The sequence below is a fragment of the Podarcis gaigeae genome, assembly GCF_964106915.1.
Source record: "Podarcis gaigeae genome assembly, chromosome: 13".
NCBI lineage: Eukaryota > Metazoa > Chordata > Lepidosauria > Squamata > Lacertidae > Podarcis > Podarcis gaigeae.
Window position 1 is genome coordinate 29,235,510 of NC_139689.1, and position 21,103 is coordinate 29,256,612.

Consider the following 21,103-nt stretch of genomic DNA (forward strand, 5'->3'; position numbering starts at 1 on the left):
ATTCAAACCACCGACCTTCTGATCGGCAAGCCCTAGGTTCACTGCTTTAGACCACAGCTCCACCCACGTCCCTGAACTCCCCTTACTTTGCCGGTTTTTAAGCAGAGGTTGGATGGCCACCTGTCATGTATGATCTAGTTGAGATTCCTGCATTGCAGAGGGTTGGACTAGATGACCCTTGGGGACCACTCTAAAGTTTCTGACCACTCTGAGATTCTATTAAATGTACCTTCCAAGGCACCAGCAAGCCACCACTGGCCTCCATTGCCACCTGGTGGCTGATTAGTCATATAACACCTGACATCAGCAAGCCACCCGGTCTTTTCCATTATTTCTTTGGTTCTCTCGTCTTGAGTCATTTTCTGAAGAACCCTTGGCAGTCTTGGCTCCCTCCTGCTGCACTGTCTCTGTCTCTCTTTTTCTGGCAGGAAATGCTTAAGCGTTCATGCACATCTTGCTGAAAGTACTGCAACCTGACGCCTGGAGTGGTGCCAGGTTTGATGTCATTTCAGGGCTGCAGAGGTGTGTCATTGGGAACTTGCCCCCCCCCACCCCCAAAATCTCTGGGAAGGTTCGCAAAACCAGTTGGCTTTGCCAGAAATATTGAGGCAGCTTATCTGCAGCCCCACCTTAAAAGGGAATCTTCTGCAACGTCAAGTCTTTCCAAAAGACAAAAAAGGAGATAGGCCCACACCAAATGAACGGAGGAGATCTCGAGGCTGAGATCTCTGCCCCAGAATTCGTAGGGGGCGAAATGGCCTCCAGGAATGGCTGTTAGCCACTGTGATCTAAGATGGAACCATGATGCATTTCAGAGATACTGGGGAAAACAATTAGGCTTTACAGTTGTACCTTGGTTGTCAAATGCCTTGGTACTCGGACGTTTTGGCTCCCGAACACCACAAACCCAGAAGTGACTGTTCCGGTTTGCGAATGTTCTTTGGAACCCGAACATCTGACGGGACTTCTACAGCTTTTGATTGGCTGCAAGAGCTTCCTGCAGCCAATCAGAAGCTGTGCTTTGGTTTTGGAAGTTGAATAGACTTCCGGAACGGATTCCGTTCGACTTCCAAGGTACCACTGTACTTGTAAGCATCTCAAGGTTAGTAGACTAGATGCAACTTTGGTGGACAAGTCTTCTCTCTCTCTCTCTCTCTCTCTCTCTCTCTCTCTCTCTCTCTCATACCCCACTGCAGTCTGTGTCAATTTTTAAAACAGAGCAGATGTGTCAAAGGAAAGGAGAAATGCCATTTATTCCCCCCATGAATCGCATATCAGCTTGAACAGACGAATACAGCTTCCACAAACTGGAAGGAATAGTCTTCAGGATGAAAAAAATTCAGAGATTCACCCCAATTAGTTTTTTAATGAAGTCTTTTAAATATATATTTTTCCATTCTGCTCAGACTTAATTTGAGACAAGGCCCAACCCCTGGTTTTTAATGCCAGGACTCAGCTCTGAAAAAATAAGAATGAACCGAGGTGCGTACAGAGAGCTCACACCACCAAGGAGTATGTGCACAAAGCTTCGAGGTCAGAGGGAAAATCTTCTCTTTTTCCTCCTAGAAGTCACCGCAACCTGGAATCTTAGTTCTTGTTTTTATCACGACAGGGAAGTCGTGGGGAAGTAGGGTTTGCAGAGCAGTGTTACCTGATGGGCTGGCAAAGAACAAAAGGCAACCTGTCAATGAAACAGCATGTCAGGACTGCTTCGCTGAAACAGTTGACATTTCAATTTCACCCATGGCACATGACAAAGAAGGCTTCTGAAAATTCTGCGTCGAGAAGCATCGTCCATGCTGCTTTCGGAAGTCGACTTAGCAAAAGCATATTAGACCAACAGATCTAACACCATAGAGCTAATCAGGGCGGGATAATAAAAACAAATGTTCAAAAATGAATTGACCAGGACAAGCCACAAGCAAAATCTCCCCAGAGAAGCATGAAAAGACTTGGGAAGGCAGCGCGAGGAACTCGAGCGCAAGTTTCAGGAGAGGCAAGATGTATATCCTGATATATCCAGGAGAAAGGCAGACAGTCAGTTTAGGACACCATGGCAGCAGAACCCACACGTGGATGCTGGGGAAGTAGGCGGGCAGAACCAGGAAGTGCAAATTGCTGCCACTTCTCAGAACATAGCACACTCCTGCTGGAAACGAGCCAATGGATGTCTTCCGTCGAGACCAGTGGTGTTCTCCAGGCTGTGTTCCACCAGCGCCTTCAGTCTATTTTAATGATGGAGTTGGCCTTCAAAAGATAGAGGCTGTCGTCGACAAGGAAACTGCAAGGAGAGGAAAGAGGAAGTTGCTGAATTGACTGGCGAGTGAAGGGATGGATTGAGCTACCCAATATGCCTAGAACTAGAATGTGCCCATCTTGTCTTCCTGGTTATGTATGAAAACCTTGAAATGCAAGTCTCCTGAAATAGCAGCTACGTGAACCGCAAGGAAGATGCAGCACCCATATTGCCCTCCTTCGAATCTAAGGTCCACGCCTGAGGTCCTGCTTGCATGCCCCAATGGTGGAACTGATTAGCGCTGGTGAGCACACGAAAGAGGTCTTCCTGGTGGTGGACCTGCAGTTGTGGAACCCTCTTCCAGTCAACGTTCATTTGGCTCCTTCGGTTCAGGCATTCAAGGAGGCCTTTAAAGCTCACTTTTCCCCTACTGCCTTTCCTAAATATAATTTTGGTGATCTAATTCAGTATCTCTATTGGTTTGTTTTGGTCTGCCTAAGGTTCCTGTTGTTTTTTTGCTTCTCTGTACATTGCTATGAGGGCTGGAATGAAGGAGTACACTTTATGCTCCAGGGAAATGGCTGCTTGTAGCTTCATTTCATGAAAGTATATTAAATATGTTACACAGGACTGGCTACAGGCCACAGATTCCAACAAGTTCTAGCTTGTTGGATTGTGTGTGCTCTAGATCAGTGGTCCTCAGTTGGCAGTCCGCAGACCCCAAGGGGTCTGCATAACTCACCCGAGGGGTCCATGGCATCATTCACATAACAAAAACTACCATAAAGATATTTAACTTTTCAAAAGTAAGGGGCCCATGGTTTGGCTTTTGAAAAACAAGGGGGTACTCAGTATTTCGGTTTTAATGAACCATTGCTGTAGATCATATGCCTCCTCCATGAGAGTTTTGGTTGCAACACGAGAACAGGCGTTTTCTGCGGTGGCTCCCCGTTTCTGGAATGCTCTGCCCAAGGAGGTTCACCTGGCGCCTTCATTATACGACTTTAAGCACCAGGTGAAAACATTCCTCTTCAACCAGGCCAATATTAAATGTGTTTGTGGGAGTGAAGTGGGAGGTGGTGGTATTGGTTTTTGTTTTTATTATGCTGTGTTATCTTGTATTTTTGTGCTGTGAACTGCCCTGACTTGAGTGAAGGGTGGGATACAAAATAAATAGATCAGTGGTGTGTGTGTGTGACATTCAAGATGCTGCTGGACCACACAACTCCCATCATCCCTGAACTTTCGCCATGCTGGCTGGGGCTGATGGGAGATGGGAGTCCAAGCAGCGCCCTGACAAGCAATCACAGAGAACCAATGGCAGAAGGCCCCCCCGCAAAGGCAAGCAAACTTGGCTGACCTGTAGAAAAGGATATTGACGGGGATGGTGCTGATGTGCCAGATGGCATGGGCATCGAAGACCCAGAGCAACGGCGGGAAGTCCAGGAGCTCCAGGAGGGCCAAGGCTTGCAGAAGCAGCACAACCGCCACACACTTCCAGACGTACGGCAGGCGTTGCTGGTTCCTCATGCACCAACCCAGCCACCAGAGGAGGTTGAGGAGGCCTGCAAGGCATGGCAGAAAGAGGACGGCGTTTCATGCCTGGCAGTAGTCACAGTGGGGTAGGAACCTAGATGTGTTATGCACATGGCGATGCACCAGAGGCAGTAGCAGCCCTGGACACCAGACCCCTTGCTCCTCAGCACCAAATCCCAAGGCATGCCAGGAATATCCCCTCCCCATGCATACATCCTCCAGAATCATCCACTGAGAAAGCATGGAGGAAGCTAGAAAGGGGAGCTGCAAGTGGTGACTCTGCTTCCGAGCCGTAAGTCAGAGGAGGAACCTCTGGGCAAATATGTAACAACACAAGCTTTGGCACTGTTGTGGAAAATCATGGCTCCAGGGATCTACAGACCTGCTCTCTCTTTGCCTCCATAATGCTGAACAACCATAACTGAGGTGCCCTTTTCTTGCTGCTTGGCCCTGCACCCAGTGAATCCGCAGATCCCAGGGAACCTGCCCTGAGGGTCCTGGGCTGCTATCCTGGTGCTCTATACTACAAACGCCCTGGGAGTGCAGGGAAGGAGTAAGGGATGCAGCCTCCAAGTTACGCTCACAGCTATTTTGGTGTGTGTGCTTTTAAAGGGTGTAGCTACATGCTGCACTTAGCAAGTTGCAAGTTGGCATCTGCCTGTCTCAAGAGACAATGGAGTGTGCCTCTGGGGGTGAAGTCAAACTGCTGCATTGGCGGCACTAAAGTGACGTCCCTGGAGCACAAGCTTGGGCAGTGTGTATGGAGGTTCTGGCTGCCCAGACGACAAGACCTTGACCTCACTGATAAGCTCCTAAGGAAAGCGGAGCAATACGTTTGGCACCAGCTTGGCTGCAGGAGGTGCCGAAAGGTGGCGTACAAAGCGCCATCCAACAGTCTTAGGGACTCTAGGTCTGCGTAGGATTTGCTCCTTAGCCTTTTCTTCTCCCAAAGATATCCCACTAGGCAGGAAAGGTTTGGGATCAGAGATTTCCTCCTTCTAGATGGACAACCATCCCAGGAGTACGAGCCTCACCTGACCCTCGCTTCCCTTGACTGCATGTGGATAAACTGCCCTCTTGACTATTGGACCCACTATTGGCCTTGTTAGCTCAATCCGCCGGAGCCTGTCTTTGCATGCAGGAGCAAGCCCCTAACTTGCTGAGGGATTGAGACCCATCAGCTACCCTCACCTGGTTTACCCGGCCAGTCAAAGCTGTTTCTGGGGTGTGGCCACTGTCACATGACATCTTCAAGGAGCCACAGGTGAGAACTGAGTGTAGGGGGGGGGAACCAAAGGTGGGCAAACCACCCCAGAAGGTGCATGACATGTCATCGTCCCAAGAGGTGCTACCCTTCCCCTAACACCCCATGCACCCCACTGCTTTGAGCATGGCTCGCATTATCTCCACAAAAGAATCTTTTGCTCGGGTTAAGAAACAGAATGATGGGAAATGATCTCTCTGTTGCCTTTCTGTGGCCAGATGCAGAGAAGGACTTATCAGAGATTCTCCGACCAGAATCAGCTAATCTCTCTTCCCAGGAATTTGCAGTCCTGTGAGGGGATGTGGGAGTGTTGCCTGACAACTCTCAGCAACCTTAACAATTTGCAGTTCCCAGGATTCATTGAAGGAGAATCTACAACCGTATAAAGTACCATGATACTGATTGGTGCAGATGGGGCCTTAGAGAGGTTGGGGGCATTAGGGGAGAAGGCCATACAAAGGTTATCTGCTGGGCTACACCTCCACACCAACACCTGCCGCAGGGGGAAGAACATTGCTGCACCGCCCTCACCTATTACCACGTTGGCAACCATATTGTAACCATAGTCAAAGCGCACGAGCGTCAGATACGACACATGGCAGGCCAGGAAGAGGAGCAGGAAGATGCCTATGGCGGTGGCAAAGGCTGGACGTTTCAGACCCAGAGTCCTGAAGGAAAAAAAGGGAGAGATGGTGCTGAAGGAACTTGCAAGAGCTGTAGGAACTGGGTCACTTCTGGACTCGTTCCTCTGGGTCTAGGCCAGGGATGGGGATAGATGTGAGCCAAGGGTCAAGGAGAAAGGAGTCCAGTTGGAGCCCATCAACATCTAGAGGCCGCAGGCTCCCCATCCCTGATCTATGGGCACTGCTGAGCTGCAAAGGCTGGTCCTGCCATCCAGAAACTTGAGCAGACAGAACACAAAGCATTTTCCTTTGCTCGATTGGCCACAGCTACAACTCCCAAATGACCTGGCCAGTTTCCACTAGCTCTCCTTACTTGCTGCTCTTTTGCTTTGTCCTTGGGTTGCTCCTCCTCTCTCTGCACATATCCTGCCCGCACACATTTCCTCTTGCGGTTTCGACCTGTCCTTTTGCAGATGCCCAGTTTTTGAATAAAAGTGAAATATGGGAGCTGTGAGTGGACAGGGGAAACTCCTCTCTGCTGCTGCCACTCATCTGCTCACTTAAAAAGGGAAACGTGAGCTGCTCCCAACCGCTCTGGAGGCTGAACTGGGAGTGTGGGAGCTGCTTTAAAGCCTCTGCAAGTTTCTCTGCGCTCTCCCTCCTAAGCCTCCCAGGTCAGGGGCTTAAAGGGGGAGCCTGGGGATACTTGGCAAAGCCACGCAGGGGATTTCGACAGGTGGGCAAGGCTGATAAAGATCTAGCCTGTGGAGCCCAAAGAAAGTTCCCCACCCCACTGTAACATTTCACCCAGTGAAGCTGAAAAGTGGGAGAGGCAGGACAGACAAAAAGTATATGTTCGCTGGGCAAGTGGTGAAGCTTGTCACCGGAAGATGGTGACCAACAGAAGCCACTTTGGAAGGGGATTAGATACAATTGCAAGTAGGGGAGTGCTATTGGGCTTGTGCCAACCACATCAGCCTGCTTGGCCACTGTGGGATAACAGAACACTGAACTGGATGGGCCTTTGGTCTTTCCCAGCTGCAAGGCTCTCCTTATGTTCTTAAGGAGGAGAGAAACTCACCGGACGCAACACAGGTAGACAGAGTGAAGGATGACGGCTGATGCACAGAAATAATCCATTTTCTGTGGGAAGAGAAATGTCGTTAGAAATCGGGGCCGGTTCTCATTCAGCGCTACACGTTCTCTTTAGAAAATCCTCGTGGTATTTGTGTTTATTCGTGGCTTTTCTCCAGTGACAGGGAGCTGCATTGAAAGTTTTCTCTTTCCCCTGGGATTATGGCCTGCAAATACTCAGAGGCCTACTAGTAGTATTTTTAACACCCAACAGGGAAGATTCTTCCTGGTGATAGCTGTCCTCTTATCCTACCTCAAAAACAACTTGATGAGATTATGATCCTGAGCGCACATATCTGAAAGAAAGTCTCATGCTAGAATCCTAACCTCACTTTCCTGGGATAAACCTCCACTGAATTCAATAAGATTTACTTCGACGTAGACATAGTTAGGATTATGCTGTCATGCTGGCTGCACTATTTACCTGGGGTTCACACAAGTTCCTTTTTTCTACCATTTACCTTATCTAATTTTTTAAAACCCACTAGAGAGGTTTCTGCCATGCCTTCAAAATTCCCCTGGCGCCCCTTACCAACATTTTTCATGATACGAGAGCAAAATTGCTCACCTCAGTTAGATTCGTTTCTCGAGTATGGAAAACTGTAGACCAGAACCAGGCATTTAAAGAAACCTGCAGGGGGAGTGAGGGAGCAGGGAAAGAAATGGTTATCCTGAAAATACCACATTCTATGAAGTTAGGTTGTTAAAACCGGCTTCTACCACAGAAGTAATAAAAACAAGCCATTCTGGGATAACCGGGATAACTGCCATATGGTACTTAAACCAACAAACCCAGAAGCAAGTCCCGCCCCCTCTTTAAAATTAGAGGAATTGTGCTGCTTTGTCTATTGGACTGCTGCAATAATACTGTATGTGAAACACTCAAAAAGTTCTAGAGACATGCTATCTATTATTATCACCATCTATCAATTCTATCCCACCCTTTCCCTCAAATTGCTTGCAAATCAAAACACAATTTGCCCACAGAGTAGAAGGAAAAGCTTAGATAGAAACTGATATAAGAAAAAACTGCTCCTTTTCCCTTATGGTACCCAAGAGCCTGTATAGAGTCCTTATGTAGGTTCTCTATTGGTAGGAGAAAATAACAGGCCAAACCAGAGAATATTGAGAGGCAAAGCCTGATCTTTATTAAACTGTTGCAACAGGCTGCTCACCATGCAGGAGGGAGGAGACACCCAGAACACTGATGTGCAAGCTCTTACATAGACTTTTGAAATTGCCTACCCTGTAGCTCAAGACCACCCCCCCAAAACATCACACATACATCACAGAAAGAGGTGGTCCCCAGCAGAAATCTGAGTGTGTTACTTCTCTCCTGTCTGCCAGTATACCTGATAATGCCTTATCTGATTGCCTTTTCTGGGTAGCCTTGCCATTCCTTTGAGATAGTAAATAGTTCTTGAATCTCTTATGCATATCGATAGTGTGCTCAGCTTAACAGATACAGACTGTATTTACAGGGAGGTGTAAGCCCATACAGTCCAAAGACAAATGGAAAGCTTTTCCCATCTGAGGTCAATTTGGGAGAGTCAAAATGGCTTCAGGGTTGTTCTCTTGTACTATTTCAGACATGTGGTTTATATACTTATGTATGTGTTTGCTTTGTATATTTATGAATATATATATATATATGAATGACCTTAGAATTTCTATGACAGAAATCAACTCTATAAGCGTTGTTCCAAAACATAACCCTTTTTTAAAAAAAGCACAGAGGAAAATACCACATAATTCAGCAATACCCACAAGGCCACTGGAAACACACTGCACTCTGCTGTGGCTCGAGTTTGTTCCTCATGGGAGATGCCCTCCTTACCTCCTTACTTTGCTCTGCGTTTCTTGAGACTGCCTGGACTGAGGAGCAGGACATGGTGTGTTTCTGTGAGTCTTCTTGTAGGGAAACCTGTCATGTTTTGTGGGAAGGAAGTCCCCCGCTTCCTTCCCACAAGATCTCAAGCAACAAGAAGCCTTCCTTGTCTTTTCTATTTTCCATGTTTCCCACCTCTTTGAAGAAGATGAGAAGGAAGCCAAGGCACCCATCTTGCAGTGGTGAGGTATTAACCACCCAGAATGACTTACCCAAGCAAAGGCAATGCAGGTATGGTACATGGGAGAAGAGCGGGGGACAGCAGCTTTATATCTGTTCAGCATCACTAAATTGGCAAGTCCATTCAGGAACGAAGCAAAGGCAGAAGCAGGCTCCTGAAAAAACAGGAAGCGGGAAAAGGGCCACTGAGGTTCGGGTAGGAAAACAAGGGAGGGAGAAGAAGAAGGAAAATATGTCATCAGCCAGAAATGAGAAGGTATACATGCTCTTTCAGGACGGTTTGAGGCAATGGTGGGGAACTGGATTTGGCCAGTGGGCCAGATCCTGGGCTCCCCACCACCCTTGGAGGGCTATTCCCACAGGTCAATCACTTAACATCACAATGATGCCAGGTGACTCATTTTTGCAGAAACCTCCACTACAAAGCAAAATCCCAGCCCAGGAGGGTTTGAAGTTACTGCCAACTAGCTGGTAAGTTTCAAGCTCTATTTTTATGAGGGCAGCTCTTTTGAAGCCATCCAAACTAGCAGCCATCACTGCCTTCTGTGGGAGCGAGTTGGACAGTTGTTGTTTTTAGTTTTTTTTTAATTTTTTTATTAAAGATTTTCTTGTTTTACAGAAGTAAGTGTAATGTCTCTCATATTTTTTCCATGTAACATTTTTAAAAACCAATTCATTTGTTGAGACATTAGGGGGAGGGGGAAAAGGGGTGGAGGGAGGGAAGAGGGGTGGGGGTGGGGTCGGGTGGCAATGTTTCTGTTATGCTTAATGTATGTAGGGCTTGGTGTCAGCGTTGCTTGTGCTGTTCACTTGTGTTCCTTTGGTGGTGAGAGAGGTTGGGGCTGGCCTAGGGTGTGGTTGCTTGTTTGTGATTGGCTGTGGTGATCTTTGTTTTCATGTGTGAGTGGGGTGGGTGGGTATTTTGGATCAGGTTAGCCATATTGATTTGTATGCTGTTGGTGGATTATTGTCGTTGTCTTGTTGGGCTGTGTATGTGATAAAGGGGAGCCATACCGGGTAAAGGCGTCTTCTTCTGTTTGTCCCCGTGTCAGTTTCAGTTTATTGGTTAATTTTTCTAGTAGGGCTGTTTCCCATACTATTTGGTACCATTGGTCCATGCTTGCACGAGTTGGACAGTTTAACTATGTGTTATGTGGAGAAGTACTTTCTTTTATCTATCCTGAATCTTGCCACTGTGGTGAAGTGTGTCTCCAAGCCACACACGGTGCGTGGGTGCACATGTCCGTCGACGCACCAGCCCCAGGCAGCATGGCTGCTGCACCTTCCTCGCGCCACTGTTCCCAAATCTGAGCCCTGCAAGGCAACTCGGGGAGGATGGTGTGGGGATGCGACAACCATGCACCCCGATCAAAGGGCGCATAGTTGCTGTGTTTGGTTGCCCTTTTCTGAAACTTTTCCAACTCTGCAATATCCTTTTTGAGGTAAGACAACCAAAACGATACACAGTGTCAGAGCTGCCCGAGGTCCCAGCTCACAAAGGACCAACGCCAGTTCCTTGTTATATACAAAAGTCTTTATTGAAGTTCAGTATCGATTTCAAAGCCGTGGCGCACAGCTCTACGTCTCAACCTCTAGACCGCTGAAGCTCCGTCTGAATCTCCACCCCCCAGACACCAGTTTAAGACTCTAGCCTTGCTCCACCTCTTCCTTTGCTCTTTCCTCCTCTGGGCCCGCCTGTCCGCTGGGGTCTCGCTCTTTCTAGACTCTTCTGACGCTGAGTCCCCTGAGTCTTCCCCCTCCCTCCGGCGGGCTTTAGGACCTGGTTCCCAATCCGGGTTTCCTGCTGTGCCGCTCGCCTGTACATTCGAACTTGGCGCACGCGCCCAGCCGGCAACCTTCCTCCTGACCGTTACACTGCTCCTGTCACTGCTTCCCCCTTCGGAGAGGCTAGCTGGACCTGACTTCCCCTCCGTTCCCTCACTCTGTGATGGAGGCGTGGCCAGCCCTGATTCGTCTTCTCTCCCTGCTGGAGGAGAAGCTGGCCCTGATACATGGGACTCTTCCCCCCCACTACGCTCTGGTGGGGGAACTGGTCCTGATCTCCCGCTGCTGCTTTGGGAGTCCCTGCTGACCCCTTGCTTCTGGTGTGTCCCCCCTGGGACCCCCCTTGCCCTGGTCATCGGCGCCCCCCTCTGGGAATCTTCTGATTCGCTGGAGAAGCTCATGGAATCTCTCGGGCTACTTTCATACTCCCCTACGCTGCCCTCCGATTCTTCCCCTTCGCTCTCCATTTCCTCTCTCCCCTGTGCCTCTGCTCCTGAGCCCCTGACACACAGTATTCCAAATGTAGCTGTGCCATATGTTTGTATAACAGCATTACGATAGCAGCTTCATTTTCAATTCCTATCCCAATGATCCTGAACATGGAACGTTTCACAACTACTGCACATGAACATTGCTTACCTTTCCATGAAACTGAGGCACTTTGTATCCTTCCTGGACGTAAAGGCCCACCGTCAACCACATACATTCATATTTACATTCATCTCTGCAGGTCCATCCTAGAATACGGTTGGGGGAAGACAAATTAAAATTAGTGCAAATGAATTTATTTGCCTTATGCCTGAATGCAGTGGAACTCCGTGAAATAATTTTAAAATACCAGTGTGGGAAGGGGGGGCTCTCAGATTTCCCAAGTTTGTTTTATTGTAAGGGACCATAATTTATGGATGTCTGACTTTATTTCATCCTGGCAAGCCACTAGTTGCCAGGATGAATTCTTACAGTTTTGTTTGTTTTAAATGAAGCATATTTTGCTTGTTTTCTGCTTGGAATCAGGAAACATGCAAATGCAACTATATACATTGGTACCTCAGGTTACAAACATCTCGGGTTACAAACACTTCGGGTTACAGACTTCACTAACCTGGAAGTAGTACCTCGGGTTAAGAACTTTACCTCAGGATGAGAACAGAAATTGTGTTGTGGTGACAGCGGAAGGCCCCATTAGCTAAAGTGGTACCTCAGGTTAAGAACGGTTTCAGTATCTCCAGGCTTTGTCTTGCACATGGCACCTTAGTATGTTTGTTGTTTGAATGGTTACAAGTCTATCTCTATTCTAGCTATTATTCTAGTAAATTTGGTTTTATAAGCCAGTTTGTGGTGGTGTTGTTTTGTTGGACTCCAACTGCCATCAGACCCAGCTAACCATCCAAGGTGGTGGGAATGGTAATCCAAGATCTAGAGGACCACAGGTTCCAACTCCCTTGCCATGTGGACTTCTCAAAATTAAATGTATGTTTGAAACCTGGGTCTGCCAGTTCTGCCATACATATATAACTGCTGAATAGGAGATGTAATGGGCAAGAGGGGTTAAGGTTTCCTGAGTGAGAGAGGCAGAGTGAGGGATGTTAAGGTTGCAATCATATACCATGGTACCTCTGGATGCGAACGGGATCCGTTTCAGAGCCCCGTTCACATCCTGAGCAGAACGCAACCCGCATCTGTGTGTCTGCTCGAGCACAGGTCGTGATTCACCACTTCTGCGCATGCGCCTGACATCATTTTGAGCTTCTGCACATGCAGCAAAACCCGGAAGTAACGCATTACTTCCGGGTCACCGCGGAGCGCAACCTGAAAACGCTCAACCTGAAGCAACTTCAACCCGAGGTATGACTGTACACTTATTTTATTTTGTATCCCATTTTCCCTCGAAGAGGCTCAAAGTGGTACCCTTTTTATTTTCACAACAACCCCTTTGTGGCAGGTTAGGCTGAGATATAACTACTAGCCAAAGGCCACCCAGTGGCCTTCAAGGCTGAGCAGAGATTATCCAACACTCTTAACCACAACATCACATCGCCTGCTTTAATTGGGGAGTATATATAACTGAACTCAGAAGGCTTCCTTCTGAATAAACGTACGCAAGATCTAACTGCATGTAAACGATGGTACATGTTATGCCACCCACAAGCAACCTAGTTAATTAAAGAATTGTGGCTTCTTCCCACTTACTTGCTATAACCTCCAAGAAACCTGGAGGGCGGATAAGGAGTTGAACCACATACCTAGCAGTGAATGCTACAACAAGCCACTCAATGGGCTCACTTTCAACAGTGCCATAAGAAAGCTGGGAGAAATAAATCAATGGGGGGGGGGGGGCAGGGGAATCTCACTTGAAGAGAGATACTTTAAAAACATTAGAAAATAGTTGTCTTTACCTAATGGGTAAGGAATGGCTACTCTCCCTAATTCAGGATGAGATAGGAACAGCCTAAATAAGTAAAACAACAATAATAATAAAGAGAAAGCTTGCAAGGCCTGCAGCAGCTGCCCCACCAGCCCTTTTGGGGGCATAGCAGAGTCCTGCTTGCAAACAACGATGCAGCAATGCAACAGCAGTGTGCGTAGCCTCGCTGCGCTGGAGCCCCAGGCTGCAACCCTATGTGCATTTCCCTGCAAATTGAACTCAGTGGGGCTTACTTCTGAGTAGGACTTCACTGTTAAGAGGGGGAGAGGGCAACATCAGATCAGCACTACATCCAAGAATCATTGCCAATTGAATTGGAAAATGCACTCTGCACATGTTCAGACGCTACTGCCTGCTACTGAGCCCCCTCCCACCAAGGGCAGCGGGAGAGAGCGTCAGGAATTGGTCGAGAGGGCGAGTAGGCGAGTAGGCGGTGCCACCAAGCCGTCCTATGGGGAGCCCTGGGCGGGGCACCGTCATTCGTGGGTGTGGCTATGCAAATAAGGAGAACGTCGCGGACACCGCCCCCCTCGCGCCTCGTCCTTGGCGGTGGGCGTGGCCCTCCCTCGGCCGGGGGCCTTACAGTACCTGTGAGGCTCATGTAGAGAGGCTGGTGGGAGCGGAAGTGCCGCAGCCCGGGCCCGGAGCAGTTGCGCCTCTCGCAATGCGTCAGGCATTCTCGGTAGACGGGCTCCCGGTCCCCCCGCGAGGCCTGGGCGGGGGCCGGGCCGGCGCCCGCCACCCCGAGCAGCAGTAGGAGCGCGGTCCGAGCCGCCATCCCGCCGGCCGGGAGGCTGCAAGCTCCACTTCTGGTTTGGGGACAGGAAACGGTCCTTTGCTTTAAAGCAGCCGGGGGAAAAGCCATAGAGTTGGGGGAAACCCGAGCCTCACGCGCAAAGGTTCCGCCTTGGCGACAAGGGCAGGGGATTGTGGGAAATGTAGTTCTTTCTTCTACTTTAATTCATGAGAGACTACAGTATTGGGAGAAACTTACCCTTCCAGTTAGAAGCAGGGAAGAATCCTCATCTCTGCCTCCCCTTCAAGCGCTACAATCCTGTGTCGTCCACTTACAAGCAGTATTGCCATCTCTCTTTCTCTTGAAAATTACCTTTTTAAAATCTCTTCCAGCTGCCCAAATTTTCCTTAAAAAACAAAAACAAAAAAACCCGTCCCTATATTATTGCCCTTATTTTTGCTTTTCGAAAATTCCTTTGTTCAGTGCAGGTTTCTAGAATGGTCATTCGTCAGTGTTCAGCTCCCGTCCTCTGGGTCTCTAGAAATTCAGTCCTGGGCTGTGGGAACAGATATATAGCTTGCCTCGAATGCACACAGGTGTAAGCAACATGTACACACACTGGCAGTCTGCACACTACCTTTGAAGCACATTATTTGCCTAAAAGAATTGTCGGCACTGTGGTTTATCTACCACAGAACTACAATTCCCAGTAAACTGTAGTGTCCAGAATTCTTTGAGGGGGGAAATGTGCTTTGAATGTGCTTTAGTGTGTGTGCAGTCACACATGCATGCACGGCATGCATAGAGTTTCATGTAGCTCTGCCTGCCATTTCACATGCTGGTGAGGTTAATTTTGATAACAGATTGAAGATAACGTATTGTTTGCTTTCCTTGCCTATCTTTAACCCAAACAAACACCTTGGCTTTTTAAACAAGTGAAGAACTGGCTATGGATGAGTAAATTAAATACAGTACAGCATATCATTAATTGGGGCAGTAAGAAAGTTATGTGCTTAAAATATATGGTGTGACCATAATTTTTAGCATTTGTAGTAGAAGCAGAGATGAGGCAAAATGTGCAGGTACTGGTGTTCTTTTATGGCTGTTCTCCCTGTCAGTGTTTTTCTCTTCACCCCAGAAAAAGTCTTGTGGACACCCACAGGCAGAGCTGATAGCAAATTGAAGTAATAGGAAAGCCTAGCAATAAATAAAGTGACCCATGCTTCTGTCCCTTGCCCTTGAGACTTTATTCCTTCTCCTGAAGAGGCTTAATTCCTTGAAAGGTCTGGTCAGATCCTCAGGCCTAACAAGGAGCAACCACCCTAACCAGACCTCATGAGCAACAGAATCTGGAGGAATTGTTTGCCTCTGTGGTCAGAAAGCATCCTGGTTGTGGCTCCTGAATTTCTTCATCTCCCAGCTTCCTCAGAATGGAAGGGTAGAAGCCATTGCAAATTTATTCTACCGGTAATTCATGTACCGACAGAACTGTCCATTGCTTTGAGGATATAGCTGTGAACTACGGTAATTGTTTTAAAACAATCTATGGTAGTGGTTATGACCGCATCAGCATTACAATGAATCATGGCAAATTTTATTTTTCAGTGACTGCTGCCTGGATAGTGTATGCATTTTATTGTACTCAATATTTCAAGGTGGTAGCTCCTTTTGCTAGGGACCAAGTCCCAATGAATTCAATAAAAATTACTTCTAAGTAGACATCTCCAGTGATTTATGTGTATACTCTTCCAAGGGCTGCTTTGCAGATATTACAGCTCCAACGTTAATTTAAATACCTTCTATATGATAATTATGCATTCCACTGAATACCTGTCAGACCTGAACCTGTTGCCCGATAGTAGCCTGAACTGGATGACCTTGGGTTCTTGTGTTTTGAAAGAGTGAGATAGTTCCCTCTCCCTATTCATTCTTCCCATACCATTCATCAATTTATAAATTTTGACATTACAACGTCGGGGGGGGGGGGGTTAAAACAAAAAAGCCGCATCTTAAGCCTTCTTCCCTACCCCAGTCTCATTCTGTGTAGAATTAGGTGGGCAGACTAAGCCCACTGAAATCAGGAGCATGGATCCCAAGATCAGTTAAATTCACAGGAGGAAATATTTCCTGTCCTCATTCCGTCCCTGTTCCCCTCGATAACCACCTGTGCCTTCTGGACAGCCTCTCTGGAGGGTCAAGGGCTGTTAATGAAGAATGTGTGATTGGAAAGATGGAATCACTTAAAATTGTGTGAACCTCTCCCTAGCTTGGGACAATTCCTCTTCTGATGGAAAGAGCTGCTCAGGAGTGGAATGGACTCCCTCGGAAGGTGGTGCACTGGAGGTTCTTTAATTTAGGTTGGAGGGTCACCTGCCAAGGATTCTTTAGCCGTGATTCCTGCATTGCAGGGGGTTGTACTAGATTACCCTTGAGCCCCTTTCCTACCTTACAGTTTTTCAGCAGCTCCCCACGCACCATATCCCACATTATACAGGAGGGCCCCCAACTTTCGTGGAGGCACAGGTGACTACTGTGGGGAGGAAGGGGTGGGAAACTTTCCTTTCATGAAACTTCCTTAACTTAAATTAGGATCTGGGCCAGTAGATCTAGACATGTCTACCTCCCGCATAGGATTGTGCTATTTGTTACGTATTCAGTGGTCTGTGTTTGCCTGATCTTTAGTTTGGACTAAGGAAGGGGTCAGCAAACTTTTTTAACAGGGGGCTGGTCCACTGTCCCTCGGACCTTGTGGGGGGCCGCACTATATATTTTTTTGGGGGGGATGAATGAATTCCTATGCCCCACAAATAACCCAGAGGTCATTTTAAATAAAAGTACACATTCTACTCATGTAAAACACGCTGATTCCCGGACCATCCATGGGCCGGATTTAGAAGGCGATTAGGCCGGATCTGGGACGCGGGTGGCGCTGTGGGTAAAACCTCAGCGCCTAGGACTTGCCGATTGTATGGTCGGCGGTTCGAATCCCCGCGGTGGGGTGAGCTCCCGTCGTTCGGTCCCAGCTCCTGCCCACCTAGCAGTTCGAAAGCACCCTTAAGTGCAAGTAGATAAATAGGTACCACTTTATAGGGGAAAGGTAAACGGCGTTTCTGTGTGCTGCGCTGGCTCGCCAGAGCAGCTTCGTCACGCAGTCCACGTGACCCGGAGGTGTCTCCGGACAGCGCTGGCCCCCGGCCTCTTAAGCGAGATGGGCACGCAACCCCAGAGTCAGACACGACTGGCCCGTACGGGCAGGGGTACCTTTACCTTTTACTTAGGCCGGATCCGGCCCCCCCAGGCCTTAGTTTGCCTACCCATGGAGTAAGGAATCTGAGCTCCTGTGTTCTGATTTGATACATGCTGTCCAATCACAGAACATTTTAGGATTTGGGCCTCTGCCATTGGCCCTTGAACTCTGAGTCGTGATTTGCAGTTTGGAAGTATAGGCAGCCAATCACGGTGGGAGTGGGAGTGGGAGTGGGAGTGGCCCAGGCTTTCAGAAATGTATACAGTGGTACCTTGGGTTAAGTACTTAATTAGTTTCGGAGGTCCGTTCTTAACCTGAAACTGATCTTAACCTGAAGCACCACTTTAGCTAATGGGGCCTCCTGCTGCCGCTGTACGATTTCTGTTCTCATCCTGAAGCAAAGTTCTTAACCTGAGGTAATATTTCTGGGTTGGCGGAGTCTGTAACCTGACGTGTCTCTAACCTGAAGTGTATGTAACCCGAGGTACCACTGTATAAGCAGTTGCTTTGCCTCTGTTTTCCAGTTATGTAGTTCAAGCAAGGTTCTTGCTGTTATTGCTATGTCTTGCCTTGTGGGAACCCACCTACACTTCACTGGCGACGAGGATGGGATGCTAGGCTAGGTATGCAGCCCTGGCTAGCTTCCACAAGCTGAAATCACTGCTGGGGAACTATTGCCTCAGCTGAGCTGAAATCACTGACGGCAGCCACAAGGCAGATCACACAGAGTGGATGTCATGGCCACATCGAGGAATTTGACACAACGGTTCCAGAGAAATACTATTAATTGGTCCTTTTAAATGCTTCTGGTTGCTCTGGAAGAACCTTTTTGAGATGGGAGGGGGTGACCAGCAGCTGATTCCTGTGTAAATGTAGCATAATGTACATAATGCCTGTATGATGATAAGGCTTTTTAAAAAACCAGTCCCTTTCCTAAGGTCTTTTATATTCCATTGCCCAATATTGGTAGGGAATATATTCTTTCCAGGCCCTGGTGTTCTGCAATGCTTTTCAGCTGGGATTGCAAAGGTAAATGTCTCCTCTTTCAGGTGGAACCCGGGGAATTAAAACCCACTCCTTGCAAAAAGCTGCAAGGCATGGGGAAAAAATATGGCTGAGGGGAAAGAAAAGAATCAGTTAACACCACAAGAAAGTCACACACAGAGAGCCTTTGGCTGCCTGCAGGATTTGGAGGAAGCCTTGAAAGAACCCATTCTCTAGCAATTCCTCCCCGTTCCAAGAATTTCCTCCGCAGAGTGCAGTCTCTCAAGCCAACTGCCCCTTCTTCTAAAGTCGTCTCCCACCCACTGGCCTTTCATATCTGAGACAGACACACACACAGAGAAACTACAACAAGCCCAGCAAAGCCCTGATCACAACTGGCAGCAAAGCGAGGCTGCCAAAAGCGGCGAGGAAGCAGAGCAAACTGGCAAGGCCTGCTGCACGCACGACTTTCTTATAATCCGTCAGGAGTCAGGATTTTGCCACAAGCCCAGCAGTGCTCAAAGCATCTGGGAGGCTCTTCCTGAAAAGGGATTTAGGCAGAGGAGAACAGCAAGGCTGTGGGAGAATCGAGAAAAGAGGGATTATTAAACAGTCACCCTGGTGTTTTGAAGGCAGTTGGGGGGTGGGGAGGAGTGTTGCAGGCTGACCAATACTGGGTTTATTCTTCCCTATACAGTGGTACCTCAGGTTACATACGCTTCAGGTTACATACGCTTCAGGTTACAGACTCTGCTAACCCAGAAATAGTGCTTCAGGTTAAGAACTTTGCTTCAGGTTGAGAACAGAAATCGTGCTCTGCCAGCGCGGCGCAGCAGGAGGCCCCATTAGCTAAAGTGGTGCTTCAGGTTACGAACAGTTTCGGGTTAAGAACGGACCTCCGGAATGAATTAAGTACTTAAACCGAGGTACCACTGTCTATCTTTTTAAAAGGGGAATACAGACATAAAAAAGCCATTTGGCGGGTTTATGATCTGCACACCAGGGAAAGGAGCAGCGAGCTTCGTTGCAAGCACAAAAAAGAAAAAAAGCACACCATTAGCATCCAAGGAGAAACATTTCCCCTATTCAGTTCAAGGCTTTTGGCTGGGGAAGGAAACATTTTCTCTATTCTCGCAGACTAAACCTGTTCCGACATCAGCTCTACGTTCCAGGTAGAGGGTTCCTGCAGCTGGAGGCTCTGTACATATAACTCCCTTTTAGGCCACAGGGAAAATAATAAATTGGTGGAAGCCTGTCATAGCACAATGATAAGCACTAGCTGCCTGGAGTGTTGGGAAAGAGGAATGGGTTTGTACACGCCTTGGGTCCCTGAGATGAATGACTGAACAGAGCTAATTGGGGCAGTCAGGGGAGAACTTTAGGCTGGGGGGAAAATACCATACCTCCAGACCTCCGAGATTCTCCCTTAAGCCATGCCCTCTCTGGCCTCTCACTTCTCAGACCCCTCACTTCTTTTTGGCTGGAATGTATCCTTGACCATAGATGAAGGTGTGTGTGTGCCTTCCAAAGGTGGGGTGCCACCACTGAGAAGCCCCCCCCCTGCCTCTTGACCCTCGTCAAACACGCCTCAGATCTCAAAGGGACTGAGAGAAGGGCCCTTTGGGGAGAACTCAAGATTCGGACAGGTTCCTACATGGAGAAGGAAGTCCTTTAGGTAAATACTCATCCTCGGCCATTCAGGGCACTTTAAATCATGCCTGTAAATGAGCCAGCGAAGCTGTCGCAATTGGGAGTGCCGTGCCCCTCCCTGGAAGCAGGACCTCTTGCACTGCTCTCCTGTTGACTTCTTCAGGGTGTGGACAAGAGACCTTGCACCAATTAATTATTACGGCTACTTCCCTGAGTTCTACATCTCCTTTCACATTTACAGTGGTACCTCTGGTTACGTACTTAATTCGTTCCGGAGGTCTGTTCTTAACCTGAAGCACCACTTTAGCTAATGGGGCCTCCCACTGCTGCCGCACGATTTCTGTTCTCATCCTGAAGCAAAGTTCTTAACCCGAAGTAATATTTCTGGGTTAGCGGAGTCTGTAACCTGAAGCGTATGTAACCTGAAGCGTCTGTAACCCGAGGTACCACTGTACTTACCTACTTGCCGGAACCCTTTTGCAGGGAGCTTGTTTTGTGTGTTGTTCTTCATTAGATCATTTTGGGGGGCGTATTCCAGTCCTGCATTGTGCTGGCTTTTAACTCTCCCTCCAACCCGAGAATACTCATCTTCTACATAGTCATTCTTCTGTCTCTTTTCATAGTCAGATGGGTTTGCGTGATTGACTAAAAATGTAAACATTTTGAACTGCTTTGTTCCTGCAAGTGCAAAGGGCCCAGGGCTCAAGCTTGCCCAACAGCAGGCAGCCTCCAATCTGGAAGCCTTCACATGCTCAGAGGCACTGCCATCTGCACGAGTATCTCACATTAAGGGTGCTAAGTCCCGGTCAAGAGATTGTGCTAAGAAATCTGGAAATTCCTGGTACACTGACATGTAATCCTATAAACTCAAGAGTATGTCCCACTGAGTACAAATGGTTTTACTTTCAGGAAATGGGTGTAGGATTGTGACCTGACTCTCATCTCAGCTATGAAGTTGCTAGGTAAGCCTCTCCTCTCTCTTAGCCTCCCTTTCTGCAGAATGGGAAGTACAATACTGACCTACCTGACAGGGGTTTTTGTAAGGATTACAGTACTTAGCACGCAAAGTGCCTTGATCTTTCTAAAATGGTATATAAATGCTCATATAATATCATTTTGCAGAACCGAGGCCCCATCTGCACTCTGCATTTAAAGTACTATCATATCTGTTTAAACGGTAACAACTTCCTCCAAAGCGCCCTGGAAACTGTAGTTTGCAAAAGACAGAAAAATGCTAGGAGACCTCTATTTCCCTCACAGAGCTACAATTTTCAGAGTGGCATAACCAAAAATAAAAATAAAAATCACTCTTTCCAGGCAACTCTAGGAAATATGGATCTGTGAGAGGGAAAGGGATCTCCTAACAACTCTCGGCACCCTTAACAAACTATGCTTCCTACAACTGGGGCTGAGGG

The 21,103-nt window shown here is 47.9% G+C and overlaps 2 protein-coding genes across 3 annotated transcripts in view; one reads left to right on the forward strand and one right to left on the reverse strand.

Moving 5' to 3' along the window:
* Positions 1-1,228: 1,228 nt before the first annotated feature.
* PGAP3 (post-GPI attachment to proteins phospholipase 3) lies at positions 1,229-13,882 on the reverse strand. Its single transcript, XM_083708894.1, has 8 exons — positions 13,660-13,882; positions 11,286-11,383; positions 8,894-9,046; positions 7,362-7,424; positions 6,741-6,802; positions 5,568-5,704; positions 3,597-3,801; positions 1,229-2,281 (listed from the first exon to the last, which is right to left on the reverse strand). The coding sequence occupies exons 1-8, from the start codon at positions 13,847-13,849 to the stop codon at positions 2,221-2,223; spliced, it is 969 nt and encodes a 322-aa protein (XP_083565020.1). The 5' UTR covers positions 13,850-13,882; the 3' UTR covers positions 1,229-2,220.
* Positions 13,883-18,108: 4,226 nt separating this feature from the next.
* Positions 18,109-21,103, forward strand: part of ERBB2 (erb-b2 receptor tyrosine kinase 2) — a 60,802-nt gene continuing 57,807 nt past the window's right edge. The window contains exon 1 of one of the 2 annotated variants that reach the window (XM_083708627.1): positions 18,109-18,462. The gene's annotated coding sequence lies outside the window, so the exon portion shown is untranslated. Of the gene's footprint in view, positions 18,463-18,960; positions 20,562-21,103 lie in introns of those variants that run through there. The other variant, XM_083708628.1, reaches the window with a different exon arrangement.